The sequence below is a fragment of the Bacillus rossius genome, chromosome 1 (genome assembly GCF_032445375.1).
Source record: "Bacillus rossius redtenbacheri isolate Brsri chromosome 1, Brsri_v3, whole genome shotgun sequence".
NCBI classification, from domain to species: domain Eukaryota; kingdom Metazoa; phylum Arthropoda; class Insecta; order Phasmatodea; family Bacillidae; genus Bacillus; species Bacillus rossius.
In genome coordinates, this window is record NC_086330.1 from 23493407 (window position 1) to 23511675 (window position 18269).

The 18269-nt window shown below is 36.5% G+C and overlaps 1 protein-coding gene across 1 annotated transcript in view; it reads right to left on the reverse strand.

The window, feature by feature from the left end:
• Positions 1 to 4109: 4109 nt before the first annotated feature.
• The window catches only part of LOC134533099 (alpha-centractin), a 30979-nt gene continuing 16819 nt past the window's right edge, over positions 4110 to 18269 (reverse strand). The window contains exons 6-9 of the mRNA XM_063370346.1: positions 13591 to 13756; positions 11734 to 11907; positions 7824 to 7886; positions 4110 to 6416 (exon numbers count right to left, since the gene is read on the reverse strand). Of these exons, the coding sequence (XP_063226416.1) occupies positions 6273 to 6416; positions 7824 to 7886; positions 11734 to 11907; positions 13591 to 13756 (547 nt within the window). The 3' untranslated portion in view covers positions 4110 to 6272. The remainder of the gene's footprint in view (positions 6417 to 7823; positions 7887 to 11733; positions 11908 to 13590; positions 13757 to 18269) is intronic.

Consider the following 18269-nt stretch of genomic DNA (forward strand, 5'->3'; position numbering starts at 1 on the left):
AATTACTAATATTTACATTACTAATAGATGATTGTACTTAAAAATGGCCGAACACCACTCACTGGCACTTAAAACTGTTTATTCGCAAGTCGCTCATTGTCTGTCAAGTTCCCAGTTTGCACTCCTCTCTTACCTCGCGCCTGTCCACACACACACAGACTCGCACCACTCAAGTCGCACTCTCACGATCTCGTCGCACCACTCTCAAGGGGGTTTCTCACCCTCTTCGCCGGTGTCGCACTTCCCTTCACTCTCGGAACTCTCGCGGAACCTGCCACAGGACTCGCAGAACTGTCGCAGAATTCGTCGAGGAACTCCTGCGGATGCCGGTGTCGCTGCTCAAGTACCTGGGGCTCCCTTCTCCAACTGACGAGAGTGGCCGAGCCGACCCGATGCCCGAAACATGGACTAAGGTGGCACCATATCTCGCCACTCCACGCGGCGGCCCGCAAAATTTCCAAGGCCGCTAGGCGATAGACAACAGCGCCGAGGAAGGACTATGCGTGGGAGTCGAGGTGGGAGGGTGTAGTGACGACCCTTGTAATCTGGCCAGACACGCGTGGCACATCTTACGTCAGTGGACCGCACGTGACGTCGGTGGCCGAGCGGGCCGCCAGCCAGCTCCGAACCTGGCATCGCGGTCTGGACTCTCGCGTTCGCAACTGTATCATACAATGACTCGGGGTATTGACAGTAACATCCAATGCCTACTAGCTATAGCCCGTCCCACTCTTAGATTGCAGTACACGGCTTATGGCGCGCGCTGTTGCCAAATCTCTAACACATTACGAATTTCAGGAGATGCGTGTATTTGTAATTTGGATCGAACAAGAAGCATTTTAAGAAATCATATCGTAATTTATAATATTTTATACTATTACACATATAAAATTGTAATAATACCACTTTTATGTAAATTTCAAATAAAAACTACCTATTGTAGACGAAAATTTCTTATAGTTTTCTTTTCTGTTCTAAAAATCCCATATAAGTCATGTCCAAAATGATAAATAAAATACAGTAATGGAAATTCTCGGTCGAGTAAGTTATGGGAAAAATCCGAACAATTGGTTCCAAATGGGGAAGATTTTTTGAAAAACAGGAAAATCGCAACAACTCCCATAATATGAATAATATCGAATCCGTTTTAACGTATGATAACTCGGATTACCTAATGCCGAAAAATGTTTTCTAAATACATTTTTGATACGACCAGCCATAACTGCATGGGTTCACCGGACAAAAAAACGTAACTGCCTTAGTAGACACCTTATCAAATCTGTTTAAATTGTTTGTAATAATATCATAGTTATTTTCCGAAACTTTGTCTAAAACAATGTTTGATAAGATGCTTGGTGTTGAGAACGATAGAAAAGTAATTCAAAATTTTGTACCATGATTGCTATTGAATTCCTTCGTATTTATTTCATACATTTTACATATTATGTTCAAGAATCGATTATAATATTTTTTGTTGACTAAGGAAGCCATGTATTTGAAATTGCTTGTAGGACAGAACCCCACTTATCTAAACACACGACCCTGTTTCCTCTTACGACGGCAGCGCGCGCTCTTGTACTGATAAGACACATCTTTAACAGCTATTTCCACGGAAACTGTAGAAACAATTGAGATGGGGCTGCTTTTAAAAACTAATTCAATTCATTGTGAACATTTTTCTCGCTTTCGTCCCCCATCTATCTTTAATAGAAAAAATTTTTTCCGCGGGTCAACTTTTTGATGTTTCAGTTTGTGAGAAAATGCATTTCAATATATTAAAAAAATTATTTAAGTGAAACCTGTACATTTTTTGTCTTAACATTTGTTCGGTGGCGTCCTAAGGCATTAATTTACTAATAAAAAAAAATCTGAATGAAATACACATGTAGGTTTTTTTTTTATGTGAAACATATCGGAATACTTCAAAACAGTTCGCAGCGAATAAGTTATGTTTTTTAATTTTTTCGGACACTTAAAATATTGTTAAGTATTCAAAATAAGCATTGCCTGATGCGTATTTTGATTCTATACAATATGAAAAAAAGCTTGGTCCAAAAATTAAAATTTTAAATTTCGTTTGATATTTGGCAACAACGTACGAAGAAACAAGGACAGTGCTAACGGCAATCGGCGTGTGTTAGAGAGAGAGAGAATGCGCCCATTTACTTCCACACTGCAATCTAAGAGTGGGATGCTCTATAGCTAATAACATCACAAGCAAATCAAAGCCAATCAGAACCCATCAGTCACCATCACTGTTTGCTGTGCCTGAGCCCTAATGAGCCTGAATCGAAATAATATAGCAAAACTAGGCCTGTGCGAATATTTGAATACCAAAAGTTTATTTTTCATACACTATTCGATTTCAAAAACTAACACTTTTAAAAAACAAATATTCAGTCATTTAAGAACAGGACTGCGCGACCCCAAAAATCAGGAAAAATTTCTGGATCAGCGAGGTTTCCACAGGATTCTCGTAATGTTTTAGGGTTAATTGTGTTTTTTTTTTTTTCAACTACATCCGGCCATGTAAATTTTAGAGAAGACTAATCAGTAATAAATAACAGATTTACCACGGTAATTTGGAACTATTACCAACACCCACGTTATAAGCATACTGATAAGGATAAATACGTGTCCCTAAAATAAAAATGACCCAACGCAGGTATTAAAGATGACAATTTTCAGGGAATCAGAGGGTAGAAACACGGCATGACGGCTGTGATTAGTTTTGTTCAGAATTTGGCGGCGAAGTGAAAGAATCTTGTATAGATCTCATGGTAAACATTTGGCCAAAGACTTACAGCTAAGACTCCCTAAAGCCTAACAAGCCATGACTTTTACTGGTGGATAATTACTCAGTGAACGACAGGATACAGGCTCACACTCATACTCCAGCACAGTAAGATATCAGGCAATTATTTTGCCCCACATGACCCAAAAAAAAGGGCACAATAACTCACGCATACACACACATTTTGTGGCAAGAAAATACTTGCCTATACCTGCCACACAAGTTTGCAGTGAAAGACTTTTCTCACCAGCTGGCAATATCGTGACTTTTAGAAGTCTCTCTACTCCTTGAAAATGTGCAGCAGTTTGTTTTTCTCCACAAAAATTTTAATTAGCCGATATGTGGTAATATGAAACTTTATTACATACCTATAATCAAAAAATTAAAAAAAACCTTTAAATTTTGAATGTTACAAAATTTACAATTCTACATAAATTGTATCACTTACAAAAATATGTATATGTTATGTGATGTGATAAAAAAAGTTTTTTACAGGATTCCAATAAACTCATTATTTGAATTCAATATTCATATTCAATTCAAACTAAAATACTGATATTCACACATACTCAAGTAATACCTATCACCTACCTTGTATTGCAGTCTTAAGAGTTTAGCACTCCAATACCAGCATTGTACATGAGGTAAAAGGGAGGGGGGGGGTGGTGGGGGGGGATGCAGAGGATATCCCCCTCCTTCACCATACAAAATGAAAAATTCTGTGTACGCTCCTGACAAACACCTATGTATAATTTTGATTAATCAGTTAATCACACAGTTGTGTGGAGAAATCACTTTTTGGATGGTAAACACTGCCGTCTCATTCCATCTCAACTAGAAAAACAACTTCCATTTCAATGTGTTTCACAATGTCCGGAAAACCACACGAATCCGCAACACAAACAGCGTCCATAACCCACAGGGACTCGATGAATTGTAAGTAGATTTAGGTAGTTTGATGAGCACTCCTGCCCATTTTTACATACTTTTTTCACGAAGCCATTACCTTCAAACCTCTCATCCAGACTTAACGCTACCAACATGCACACCACACTCAAATACAGTGAAAACATAACCAGTACTGCAGCAATACTTTAATAAAGTCCTCAGGTTGATCAAAAAATCATTAAATATTTGAAGAAAAAATTATAAAAGTATATGGTGAAAAATATTGTCAGCAGAATTTGAATGTAAAATTGCTACTAGCATTTCATTATGATGATGTAGACATACAATCTTTTTTTTTTTTTTTTACATATTTTTACTAATAATATACATATATTAATATTAATTATTAGTAAATTACCCAAAATAACTCATTCTAGGAAAAGCATGCAATGCAAAATACACATGTATTTTAGTTTATAAACAGAACAGAACCTCTTTTTTTTTTAATCATACTTTTAGCTTGCTTGTTTGTTGACGACCTGTTAGTTGCTTATTGAAACATGACTTTACTAATGGAGGCTGGAAAATTTAATTATTTAAAACATAATTATTAAAAATAAGATTTTTTGATAATAGGTATCTATGAAATATATTCATTCACAAAATATGAAATTTAAAAAACGAATTTAAAATGTGCAAAATAGAGATACTTTGAACGTTTTTACAATTAAAGAACAGAAATCTCAACACCATCTTAACGCATGCGGTGGCAAAAAATTTACAGTACCAAACATTTATACGGAAATGTGTTTAATGTGGTCGCTATGCACAGGAAAGAGTAAAAGTAATTTACATTTATGTGATGTCCTATGTTTTTTGGTTATTTTTTTTTATTCAATTTTAAAAACTTTACATAAGTTAATTAAAAACTATCTCCATCAAGATATTACAAACATTTCTTTGCAGTTCAAGCAGTTGGTATTTTCCATTGTTTGTAGTGGTAGCCATGCATTAAATAAAGCAAGTTTTTGTTCTTATATAACTTTACCATGTTGGTGATATTTATTTCCGATGTATTAGATTCAAGAACGTTATTAAAACCTAGAATGTTTATGTCTGATGTGTACAGCTGACACACATAGCTAAGAAATGATGCAAATTCAAAGTGTAGTAGTGCAAAAAGTGAAAAAGGGTACTGGTGGATATTTTGGTTGAGATAGACACTTTTATTTTTCAATAACATCTGCCTAAAATTAACTAGTGTATCGTGAATCATCAGAAACGCATCGGCAAAATCGGTTTCTGCTGATTTGTATCGACACAGCTCTAGTTAGAACAACTTGCACAACTGCACTTATTTTAAGCACTATTTGAGAAATTCATATCATACATGTTATTTTACTACCCCTGCATGTTGATACCACTAATAAATTATGTATATTAATTTTTCAGAACTTCCCAAAATTATCATCCTAACAAAGAATAAATGGATGTTTAGTGTATGTAGTGATATGGTATTGAAAGCAAAATATGTAAAACATTCTTAAGAAAACATTTATATTTATAATTTTTTTAATAAAACATCTTTAATTTAATTTTTCAACTTGGGACATAGGTTGAGCTCATAAAACACTGCACTTTGTTCGTTTAAGTCTTACCAACAAAGTTGAGTTTATAAGCTCCTTATTACAGTTATCAGAAGTTATACATATTCAGTAATATTATTATAGGTTAAACCGTGTGTTTTACTCATTACTTAAAAGCAGAGATTGTTATCAATTAATATGTACAATGTGCATCCTGTTCAAAAGTTTATATTTATTTAAACATAGCCGGCATTGTTTTAAAAATAATTTAGCAATGCCTTTAAAATAAATAAAGCAATTTCTAACAATCTGATGAAAAACACACAAATTTATATCTTTACATGTTCAGCACTGTGATAACTACTTTTTATTTTTTATTTTGGTTTATTGTTATCACGATGGAAAGCATGAGAAATAACTATTACATTTATGATACAAATACTCATGCTTAATGATATAAGAATTTACAAAAAAATATTAAAAACTTTACAGGCAAAACATAAAAAACATTGGCACTTACATATAAAACACTGATTACTTCTTCATTCCAGTATGTTGGTACCAATGAACTGCAAATGCTCACACAAAACAATGCAAATTCAACCGGTCACCAGCACAATTACTACGTTCATGCTTGTGCTAACAAACTGAAAAGTGGCAGCACATACATCCGGTGCAAAACTGAAATGTAAGAACTGAAATGCAACATGAAGAAGGGTTACATCACAGAGATATGTTGCATTTCACTGCACGATCATTTTGGTGAGAAGCATCTTTAAATACAACCTCTTTAAGAAAATACTGATACCCTAAGCTTTAGTAGCGACAGTTTAAAAAAATAAATCGTCAACGTAAAAATAAGTTAAATTACGATTAAGGCAAATGATTACGATGTTACTTCAGAGCACTGGTGTTTTGTTGCGCGCGAATCGCCAGTGTCACTATACCCGCACAATCAGCTGCCCGCGCTAGTGCCTGCCAACAGTCTTGGAGAACTGCCCAGCTCAGAACGTCTTCCGGTGGATCGCTCGCTGGCCTTCCTCGTCATACTCTCGCTTCGACACCCACATCTTCTTGAACGTGTCCAGCGAGGCAAGGATGGAACCACCGATCCAGGTGGAGTACAGTCGTTCCTGGGGAGCTGATATCTGCAACACACTCCATCCAATCAACCAAAAATGTTTTTGGACATTTGAATGAATGAATTAACAAAGTAGGAATCAACGTTTCGTTAATCCTGAGGCCATTATAGTTTGAATGAAGGATTATATCATTTGGTTGAGCAATGATGAAATGTCTGTATGGGAAACAAGAAACCTCAAAGAAAACAAACAGACTCACTGCAAATCCACCAAGTTTCCCATTTACGAAAAATCCTGGTTTGATCTTGCCAGGAATCTAACTTGGATTTCATTGGTGGGAGGTGAGTTATTCATCATTCAACCAGCATTTCAATGAAGAATGTTAAGTGAAACAAAAACTTCATGTTCTATTTAAGAGAACAGAAAAATTTTAATGATTTACTCAAGCATGAATCAAACCAATTTTAATGCTAATAGTTATAGAGCCCTAATTATTGGTTCACACTTTTTTACATCCTATGAACAGTTTAGGTCATTGCCATTCATGAAAAATAGAAAATTATTCTCTTGTGTTATTATTTTCATTTGAAACGAATGAAGAGTAAATTAAATATTTGCTACTAAATTTTATTTCACAGACTGCAGATAGTAAGAATACATACTTGTTTTTTGATGTGAAGCAAATATTGAATCAAATGTTAAAAATATTTGCTAAGTGAAATTGATTTGTGACTATTTTTGTCAGCAAAGCTGTATTACACTAAATTTAGAAAATACCCATAGGAATGAAATAAATAAAAATTACATAATAATTGTTAAAAGTAAAGTATTTAAACAAAAAGTAAAAAAAAAAACCTGAAAAAAAATACATATCTTTAAAGATGAATACACCAATCGCTCACTTAGCACATCTTTAAATTGCGCTAATTCATTTAGCGCAATGTTAATCTTACTGATCCAGTCTTGAATAGCACATCTTTTAACTTCAGTTAGCATGAAACCACAGGCAAAAAAAAAAATCAGGCAAGACGCCACAAAGTCTGCTTCAACTTGGTAAATAACAGATATACCGTGGCATGCAGTTAGCTATACGAGGGGGTTAAGAGATGCGTGCGCAGGTCTGAGTACACTATCGGCTGTTGTACAATCATCAGCTACGGTAAGTTAAGTTGCGGCTATGGAGTGTAAAGGACCAAATGATTTTATGTCTGCGCGTATCCCGCCGTGCCGTAATGTTGTTGCTCGGCCACAGACCGGGCCGTGATGAACTCATTCTAGCCAGTGATAGGGAACTCGCGTGCACAAACACAAATCAGCATCTGCTCATCACACACAATCACAAACAAACACACACACAAACACACTAACACAACATCTTCAAGTATTTAATTTTCAACAAAAGATAAAATATTAATTAAATTTTAGGGTTAACACAAACAAATACACACTATGTACCTACGAGGTTAGACTTACCCTGATTTTAATGTCTTTAGGAGCCATCTTTCTTATTTCTGCCAACAGCCGATCTCCAAAGCCCTGCAACAGAATTTTTAACACCCACATTAAAATGACCAAACAATTATGAACTTGTAGTAAAATAAATGTTACTGGAGACAGTAAATAATGTTTAATTTAATTGCTGCATGCCCGCAACCTAATCAAAGGGCATGACACCAGTTACCACTCACATAATGAGCCCCAGGATCCTGCCAGCGGCATCAAGAGGTCTGCAACCCGCCACAATCATATCAGCTGCCACCACCCTTCTCGGGCCAGAGAGGGGGTGGGATAGTCGAGTGTATCCATAGCACCAACTCCAACCGAAGGCAAAGCTGGCCAAGCTCTTCGTCCCCTCCTCTACACGAACTCACCCTTAAGGCCCCCATTAACAATTAGTCCAAACTACAACAGTCCAAACTGAAACGGTCCAAACTGAAACAGCTCAAAAACTGAAACAGTCCAAACTGAAACGGCACAAAACCTGAAGTGATACGAACTGAAGCAGTCTGAACTGTAAAAGTCAAAACTAAAACAGTCCAAACTAAATAAGAACAAATTAAAAAAGTGTGTTTGTTGTGTGTGTGCGCGCGCTTGCATGCGTGCGTGCAAGAATGGTTAACTGACCAGTCGGAACTGATGGCTTACCATCAAATCGGACTGTGAGCTTGAGAGCCCTGGAACTGCCGTGTGTGGGAACAGCGTCTTGCCTGTCCAAACTGTCAGTCCAAACAATCAGTCCATCAGCTGAATGTTGTGGCAGATATCTTTGATTATACACTTTGCTTGCTTTTATATTTTTTCATTTTTCTAACTAAAAGTGCAAGTGCAACTGCAATGTAGCATTTAAAGTTTCTTCCATATTCTACGATGAAACAATACCCAACAGCAACAGCAACCACAAGACACATTGTATGTGGAGGACGCTTCAGTTCAGTCCAAACTGTCAATTCGGGCTATTCGGTCCAAACTGAGCACCTGGACTGATTGTGTGTGCAGAGGGCCTCAATTCAATCCAAACTGTCAGTTCGAACTTAGCAGTCCGAACTGAGCACCTTGACTGATTGCGTGTGCAGAGGGCCTCAATTCAATCCAAACTGTCAATTTGGACTGTTCGGTTCAAACTGAACACCTGAACTGACCATGTGTGCAGAGGGCCTCAATTCAATCCGTACTGTCAGTTCGGGCTGAGCAGTTCCGAACTGGGAGCTGGACTGATCATGTGCGTTGACATTTACATCCCCTCCCTCTTCAAGACTAGCACTAATAAAACGCCTCAAACGGTAGACATCTCTATTTTTCTCGGACAGCAAGCATGACGGCAACCACGTGTTGGCCTCCCCTCGCCTCCAGCACCTGGCCGTCACCAGGAATAGGATAAAGTTATCATTACAGGGCAAGCTTCTCAGACACGTATGGGAACAGGTGTGGTTTGTGCTTGTACAATAAAAGCCCGAACCATTAACCTTGTCTCTGTTCGGTTATGACTTATGATTCTCTCTCTGGCTCATCTCTTTAGTCTGTACCTTGCTCACAATGGCCCATCGCCGGCACCCCACCGGCCCCAAAGGGAGGGAAGGGAACCACACCGACTCGGAGACTAGTGTCCGACCCTCACACCCAGCCGCTGTGCATCTCCGCAGCCTTTTGCACGGTAATGAGTGGATTCAGCAGCAACTGTACCACACGTGCTAACTGAGAGGCAGTCGGTCACGAATCCGCTGATCATAGCTGCCACAAACTGCCATTTGCAGCGACTGTTGGTACTCCACATCTAAGGCTGCTGGGAATGCAGTCGATTATAGGTCCGAGTGGCTGCGGGGCATACCCGCCCACAACAGACCAAACTTCACCGCGAGATTGCCATAACTGAGCAGGTGTGAAAAAGGCCAAGGCCTCGACCCTGTCATGGACCAAGCGTACGGGACCCCACAGAGTCATCACCACCAACCCACCACTGTTCACGCCACCCAGCCGGCTCACAGTCTGCCAGAGGTCCCCGCCACCCCTCTGGAGATACTCCCCCCAAGTTCCGTCAACTCTGACTCTGCTACCTCTGACACCGCCAAGGCCAGGAACTGAACCTGAATTGCCGTGGAGTAAGTCGAATGATCTGAACACTAAACCCCCACGACCATAATTATCCTTCAAATGTTTCTGTAATAGTAGCAAGTAAACCACAGTTACACTTGAATACTAAAATCTCTCTGTAAATTCCGTTTTAAGTCCAATACCTTTGACTGGACAAAAATTACAAAAATTCTGAATTTCAAAAAACCCTAGTACAAACTTCAGGCCTGTGCACATGTTTAGATTTTAAAAAAAAATCATTTGCATTAAATTTAAATTCAAAAACTTACATCTAAAAATAATGAATATTTGTTGGTATTTGAAGTTTATTAAAGCTGTTTCATATCACCTCCTGTAGTGACCAAATTTGAGGTTGAATCACTGCTGTACGAAATCAATGTCTACATCCCAGTTGCAATATATTCATGCCTGATATCATTACAAAGAGTTTACTTCAACATGTGTACATTCGGCAGAGAACTGCTAAAAATTCAGATTGGAGACAATTTGTTATCTGGAAAAGGTTTTATAAGTTTAACCACAGCATGAAAACCAAAAACCCTAAAAATTTGAAAGAAAATTTATTTTATATTCTGGTTAAGAATATAAAACTCTTAATGTGCCTATCATATTACAGTACATATCACTTTAAAACTATCAAAAAAACATTTCTGCTCATATAATTCAAATTTGATGTTCATAATGTAAAATATTTTAAAATGTATACAAAAATTTGATTTTAACTAGTGGTGCACCGATGCGGATACCGATGAATCGTAATCGGCGATTATGGGTACTTACCGATTAATCGTAATCGGCGATTATCTTAACGATTACTTTGCCGATTATCTACGTCCCGGCGTAATTAAGTAGGGTTTTACCATGTAATATTTTGTTACACATTTTAGGACGAAATACGGTAATATTTGTATATATTACAAAATTCATCTAACTCCGTCATATCAAGATTACAGATATTTCGTTAAGGTTAATAAATCACATTGCCTCTAACAACAAAAATACATTTTTCCTACACGTTTATTTACGTTTCGTCTTTTGTTCTGTCTTTTGTTTAGTGGCCTTGTACATTACCTATAGCCAGAGACGTAAAATAGATGGCACGCAATCAAAATACCACAGGCAGTTGCAGTGGATTCTATGAGAATCGATCTTTTCGAGTCGTAGTAGCGTTCAAAATCGTGGTCCCGATACCTTTCATAGTTTATCACTGCGTTTTACAAACTCGTTATGGGCGTCTTTGGTAACATTGTCCGTTGTTGTGTTATTTGTATGTGACGTGAAAAGTGAAAAAGTATTTATAATTTTATATATTGTCAAAATTAATAAAATCACATGTGCTAGAATTGGTTTTGAGTCATTTTTATATAATTATAGTGAGATGGTGACTAGGGAGAAAAAAAGTGAAGTGTTTACAATAACAAATATAAATAGAAGTTAAATTAATTTACACTTTGCAATGACTTAATAGTGTATTTTATATATTTATTATAACTGTATTCTCAATTTTACCTACTCTTGTAATTAAATTCACATGGGAATAAAAAATTTTGTGTGCATTATTACACTTAAAAAAATTTCTTCATTATAATCGGTAACTGAATCGGTATCTGCCGATTATTGCTCTCATAATCGGTAATCGAATCGGTAATCGGTAAAGTCATATCGGTGCACCACTAATTTTAACTGAAAAAATTACATTCACTCAGGCCTAATAAACTACATAATTGTTTACTCCTAAATTTACTTAATTCTTTCCTCTTTAATTTAAGTCGCAGACTAATTTCATGGCAGTTACCTTGAAGAGAGTCGAACCTCCGGAGAGAACAATGTTCTGGTACAGCACTTTCCTCAGATCTAGGTCAGATTTCTGGATGGCAAAAAGCAGCACCTCGTGAAGACCTTCGTACTCTTCCCCAATTAAATCCGGCCGGAATAAAACCTCCGGCGCTCGGAAACGTGCTGGGCCTATCTGCAAGTCAACATGGATATTTCAGTTTCCACAACTTCAGGGAAAAAAAATATTTCAGTTTACATGCAAATGTTAAGAATGCAATACCACCTTCTCAAAACTAACACCATGCGACAGAGTAGCAGCTTACTTGCTGTAGGTATCTATGAAAAAAGACTAAAAAGAAAAGAATAGTTTCGGATATCACACGAAATTAGCAGAAATTGTGTTTGATATTACTGAACTAAATTCAGTTTACCTGGCTGCCATTAACAACAAAAATGTGTGAATAACTAGCGTTTAAATATGTAAATATGAGCTCATTAAACACAGTATTAAAATAAAGTTCACATTTTTCGCGAAATGGACTGGATTTCACAGTATTTGCTGATCACAAAACTTTCCTGGATCAATAATTTAGAGTAGCAGGGTATAGAAAAACCGGGGGGATAGGAAATGAAATTTTGGTTAGCTGCATGAATAAAAACATATTTTTCTTCCAAAGTTTAAATATTTTAACAAAATTTTACATATAATTATTGTAGCTAACTTAACACAACCGACCTTTCAATTTAGTATTATTCGTCTAATTTCCCAGAAGCCACTACACTTCTTATTTACTTTTAATTTTTGTTACATGATGTGAAAAATATTTTTAGTAGGATTTTATTCTCATTCTTATTATTCAAATCAATATCGTATTCCAAGAATAATTTGGTATTTGTATTCGATTCAAACTAAAAAAAACTGATATTCGCACGGGCCTAATCGTTACTCTTACCACTGCTTATTATTATGTCCTGATACGTATTTTAAAATTATGCTCTCTAAATGTACATGTTCAATGACCATAAATTGAGCCATACAGTAAAACTTTGTTTATCCGACCCTTGTTGATCCGGATCTCTGGATAATCCGTATCAGATTAGTAGAAATTATATTTTATGTTTTACATAAATTTTAACTGTGTTAGCAACTATAAGTACGCCAAATATTCCATTTTTAGTTTGATTTAATGTACAGTTCCTGCACAGATGGTAGCATTATGGTAGTAAAATGTTTTTTGACAAATAACATGGCGAACTAGGATTGTCAGCCTGACACCACTCAAGTTAAACTATTAATGATAAAGCCTTTGCGTGACCATTCTCATTCAAATACCATACAAGTTTGAAACAGAAGAGAGTGTAGAAATTCTTTGTTAAGAAATATACTTATTTTTTAATTTCTTGTAAACAATATAGGGCACATATACTAGGTATTTTTGTCAAAAAACTTAATTTTTTATCGTAACAAACAATATGTCTGCTTATTTAAGGATGTTTTGCTTAATAGCCTATTAATAGTATTATCCAGATTTTCGATTGTCCGGATTGCCTTTGTCCGGACAGATGAGGTTTAACTGTACTTTAGTTTTTTAAGCTGATTAATGAGGTGCATTTTTATTGAAAGAAGAAGATAGAGAGGCATTGACTATGCCCTTAGTCTTTACTAAGTCTCACTTCAATCTTGGTCTTCCTTGTTACCTTCATTACGAAAGCACGACAACATAGGAAATAACTGTCTACATCTCCAAAACTTATGCACCTTAACAATTCCCAAGAATGAACATTCATAAAAAATTAAGGATAAGTAATAGCACGCATTAAACAAATTTATTTGTTCATAGTTTCTGTCAGCCCAAACACTTAAAACCTACATTACCTCTAAAGCACTGCCATCTGGCAGGATGTAATGGAACTTTTCTGTTTCAACCGTTTCTTCCTTCTGTGGGTTGTTTGCCAGGTAGCAAGCCCTCTCCTTGATGGTGCGAACAATCTCAAACTCAGACGTTGTGCGAAAGTTGACTCCTTCTTTCCGCAAAAGAAGCCTGAGGGGAAACCACATGTTTTCATTTCACGTTATTTCCAGCTTTAGACTTCACTTACTGAGGTTGTAGCTTTAAGCAAGCAGCATGAACAAAGCCTGTTTTCAATGGTTTGTAGCGAAAAAAAATATATATATTTTTAAGTATGATTAAATAACTGACATATCCACCTTTTTTTTTAAACAAATTGATTCCTAAAATGACATGTACAAAACTCAATGTCACTGACAGAAAGATTACCCTCTTTTATCGCATAATCGTCGCACTCGCATAATCGTTGCACCTATATTTTTGGCTGTCAAAATTGGGATAAAAAAACTTCTCGCGTGAACATCGAATTATGTTTTTGGTCCCGCTATTAGATGCCGAGCGCTTTGTGTAGGTATCTTTTCCGTATAAAACGATGTATTTTAAAAGTAGTAATCTAATATTTATTCGGAAATTACCACTTACTTATTTAATTAACAGAAATACGAAGTTGTCTGACGTGTAAATTTTCTTTTAAAGACATTTTTAAACGTTATAATCTTTATCTGATTGTCTGCATCGCCGCGGTGTACTGGTGTAGATATCTTTTCCGTATAAAACTATATATTTTAAAGTAGAAATCTAATATTTATTCGGACATTACCACTTACTTAGTTAATTAACAGAAATACGAAGTTGTCCGACGTGTAAATATTCTTTTAAAGACGTTTTTAAAAGTTATTTCCTTTTTCTGATCGTCTGCGTCGCCGCGGTGTACCGCTTTGTAAACATGTAGCCAGCGCTAGTTGGCATGATTCGTGTTTGGTTATGTTGTTTTCCGTATAGAGCGCACGCACGTAGTCGAATATCGATATCTCGCCGATTGCATGCACCGCGTGCTCTGTCAGGTGCCGAGTTAACTACGTTAGACTGCCCGCACTCTTTCGTGACAAGCGTGTACTACAACAGTTACGCGTTAGTTCACGTGACAGATTCAAGTGGCTTGCGTTTGCGTCACAGTTTAGTTTTTCTATTTAAAGTTTAAGATAGGTTTTTGTTTAATGAATTATTAATATAAATTGTTTAGCGTGCTCTTGTATCTCCACTTTTTTTTTTAAATAAACGTACTTAGCATGAACGGGTTTTGTTTTTATGAATAACCTAACAAAAAATTTTTTCCGCATAATCGTTGCACCCCTACTTTTCAAACTTGATTTTAGAATAAAATGTGCGACGAATATGCGAGAAAACACGGTAATATATGAATGGCATTTTACTTGAAAGCCAGACATGCATTCAAATGGAGGTATATATGCAGCAGCTGCTTTTACAGAAAGTCAGTGGAATTATTATAGAATACTAGTGGTGCACCGATGCGGATACCGATGAATCGTAATCGGCGATTATGGGTACTTACCGATTAATCGTAATCGGCGATTATCTTAACGATTACTTTGCCGATTATCTACGTCCCGGCGTAATTAAGTAGGGTTTTACCATGTAATATTTTGTTACACATTTTAGGACGAAATACGGTAATATTTGTATATATTACAAAATTCATCTAACTCCGTCATATCAAGATTACAGATATTTCGTTAAGGTTAATAAATCACATTGCCTCTAACAACAAAAATACATTTTTCCTACACGTTTATTTACGTTTCGTCTTTTGTTCTGTCTTTTGTTTAGTGGCCTTGTACATTACCTATAGCCAGAGACGTAAAATAGATGGCACGCAATCAAAATACCACAAGCAGTTGCAGTGGATTCTATGAGAATCGATCTTTTCGAGTCGTAGTAGCGTTCAAAATCGTGGTCCCGATACCTTTCATAGTTTATCACTGCGTTTTACAAACTCGTTATGGGCGTCTTTGGTAACATTGTCCGTTGTTGTGTTATTTGTATGTGACGTGAAAATTGAAAAAGTATTTATAATTTTATATATTGTCAAAATTAATAAAATCACATGTGCTAGAATTGGTTTTGAGTCATTTTTATATAATTATAGTGAGATGGTGACTAGGGAGAAAAAAAGTGAAGTGTTTACAATAACAAATATAAATAGAAGTTAAATTAATTTACACTTTGCAATGACTTAATAGTGTATTTTATATATTTATTATAACTGTATTCTCAATTTTACCTACTCTTGTAATTAAATTCACATGGGAATAAAAAATTTTGTGTGCATTATTACACTTAAAAAAATTTCTTCATTATAATCGGTAACTGAATCGGTATCTGCCGATTATTGCTCTCATAATCGGTAATCGAATCGGCAATCGGTAATCGAATCGGTAATCGGTAAAGTCATATCGGTGCACCACTATAGAATACTAAATAATTTCCCATGGAAGACAATGAATAAAGTTCGTGGGCATTGGAAGTATGAGTGAGTAAGCTTCAAAAAATCTCCCAATAACCAAAATGGAAGGGCTGAGACACACCTCTACAAAGCCTAAAAAAAAAGGAACTATATAGGTACTGCAATACTTCAGGAACTGAGATGACACCATTTAGTGTTACTTTCTCATTACAGTAGAATCTCGTTATAAAGTACATCAATAAAGCCTCAACTTTTATACTTAGTAATGAAAGTACTTTATTCTGAAAGTCTATATATTTAGCTTTAAAACGTAGTACTTTTGAATTTTTAAAAATAAAGTAGTAACAGATCAAATGTTATATTAGCTTGGAAGCAAATATTTGTAAAACAACAAGAATTTAAAAAAAATTACTGAACTTAATACAGTAGCCTAAATTCTAGGCCTATATATACAAAATTAATATCTTGTCCAACACAAAATGACAAATGGGTTTAACTATTTTGCAGATATGTACATTTATTGGGATAGAATTCCCTTGTTATCTCCTAGGCGAAGTCTCTTGCGACCAGCAGATAAAGATGACTGTTCGTACAGTTTAATCATTTTTTGCGATCTTTTATTATTGTTGACAGTGTAGTGGGCACTATACCAAATTACCGTGCCGCATCTGCATTTTTCCTGCCTTTGTCAACTTCTTTTAAAATTTCCACTTTTTCCTTCAAAGTGAACTGCTTGCATTTCTTTTTATCTTTTTGGACATCCATCCTGATTAAAATATTCAATCAACAATATTGTTTGCCTCGTGCCTCGTTAAACGTAAACAAACCTCGCATCCATAGATAACCATAGCGCTGCACTAGTAGCGCGCGTCGCGAGCATGGCTGTGCCAGGCAACATTCCGACCTTCATGGCAACACAATTAAAGCGTGTGCCATGTTGTGACACCAAACAGTTCAAAACTTAACCTGCACAATTTAACATTATAGGATTTCCTATTTTGTATATAAGTTAAAATATAATTTTTTTTAACGTTTGTATCTGCATTAATTAAAACTTTTAAAATGTGCTCTACAAATAACCAAAATATTACGCAGCTAAAAACAATTGTCTTGAAGAGGGGCGAGACAGCAATAGATTATTGAGGCGTTTGCCACGCCTCCATTAACTTTACTTTTATTATTTGTTTGTTTTAACGTCCTTTTAATTTGGTAATTAATTATATAATATGTTATGATAGATTGTTTGGCACTTGGTTCATTTTCGTCTTGAAGATCGATTAAAACAAAAGCATTACGGACATTCGCGGCGCTGCGCTTGTGTGTGTTTCCGCGAGCCAACACCGCGCGGCGCGCTGAGCCTTATGACGTCATGGTGACGCGTTAACCTGCGACGGGTCTGCGGCTGGCGAGCGGATAGACGGTGCTGGCGGCTGGGTGAGTCGACTTCGGCTCGCGGGTGCAGGCGTGTTGCGCCGCTGCAAAAATGGAAAGGCTGTTCCATTCACCTACGCATCGACGAGTGCCCAGCCCGGGTTATCGTCCACCATGCTGCGCAACTACAAGTAAGCCTCGACGCAACCGCTATTAACAGCCGGACACCGGGTTGGTTTTTCAAGGAAAAACAATGAGCAGAGAGACTTGACTGATCATAAACTCAAATTCATTATCTTGCTAGTTTCTTGAATCGTAATGTGGCGCAATAAACTCTACTTCTCCTTTTTACGCTACGTGAGAATTTACGTAAACTGCAAGCCAGATTTAACACATTGCTGTGGTGCGGGATGTGAAACTCGCATAATTACGTCGAAGCGAGAGTCCGGTTTGACTAAAACATTGGGAATTGTGCCTAAACAACAGTTATAGACAATTACGTCATCCAGGATTGTAATCAACGGACCTGTTAGGGAAAAACTAATGCTTTCTAAATATTTGTATAATTACCCGTAATATAGTGTTTATAATATGTGATTACTTTAGATGTCCTTTTCTTTAATGCGAGATCTAGATCTTCTGCAGATTTGTGTAAATGGTTCTGCATTTCAATGTACCAAGCCGATGCCAAGCGGAAATATTAAATAGTAAACAGGCAGTGATGTTTTCCATTATTATCCCGGTCATTCTTTTTTGCCTAGGGACCGTACTTCTCACTGCATTTAGTTGGTACTCCCTTCTGCGTTCTCCGACTTTAAACTCGAGCGCCTTAAGTAAGGCCTCAAAACT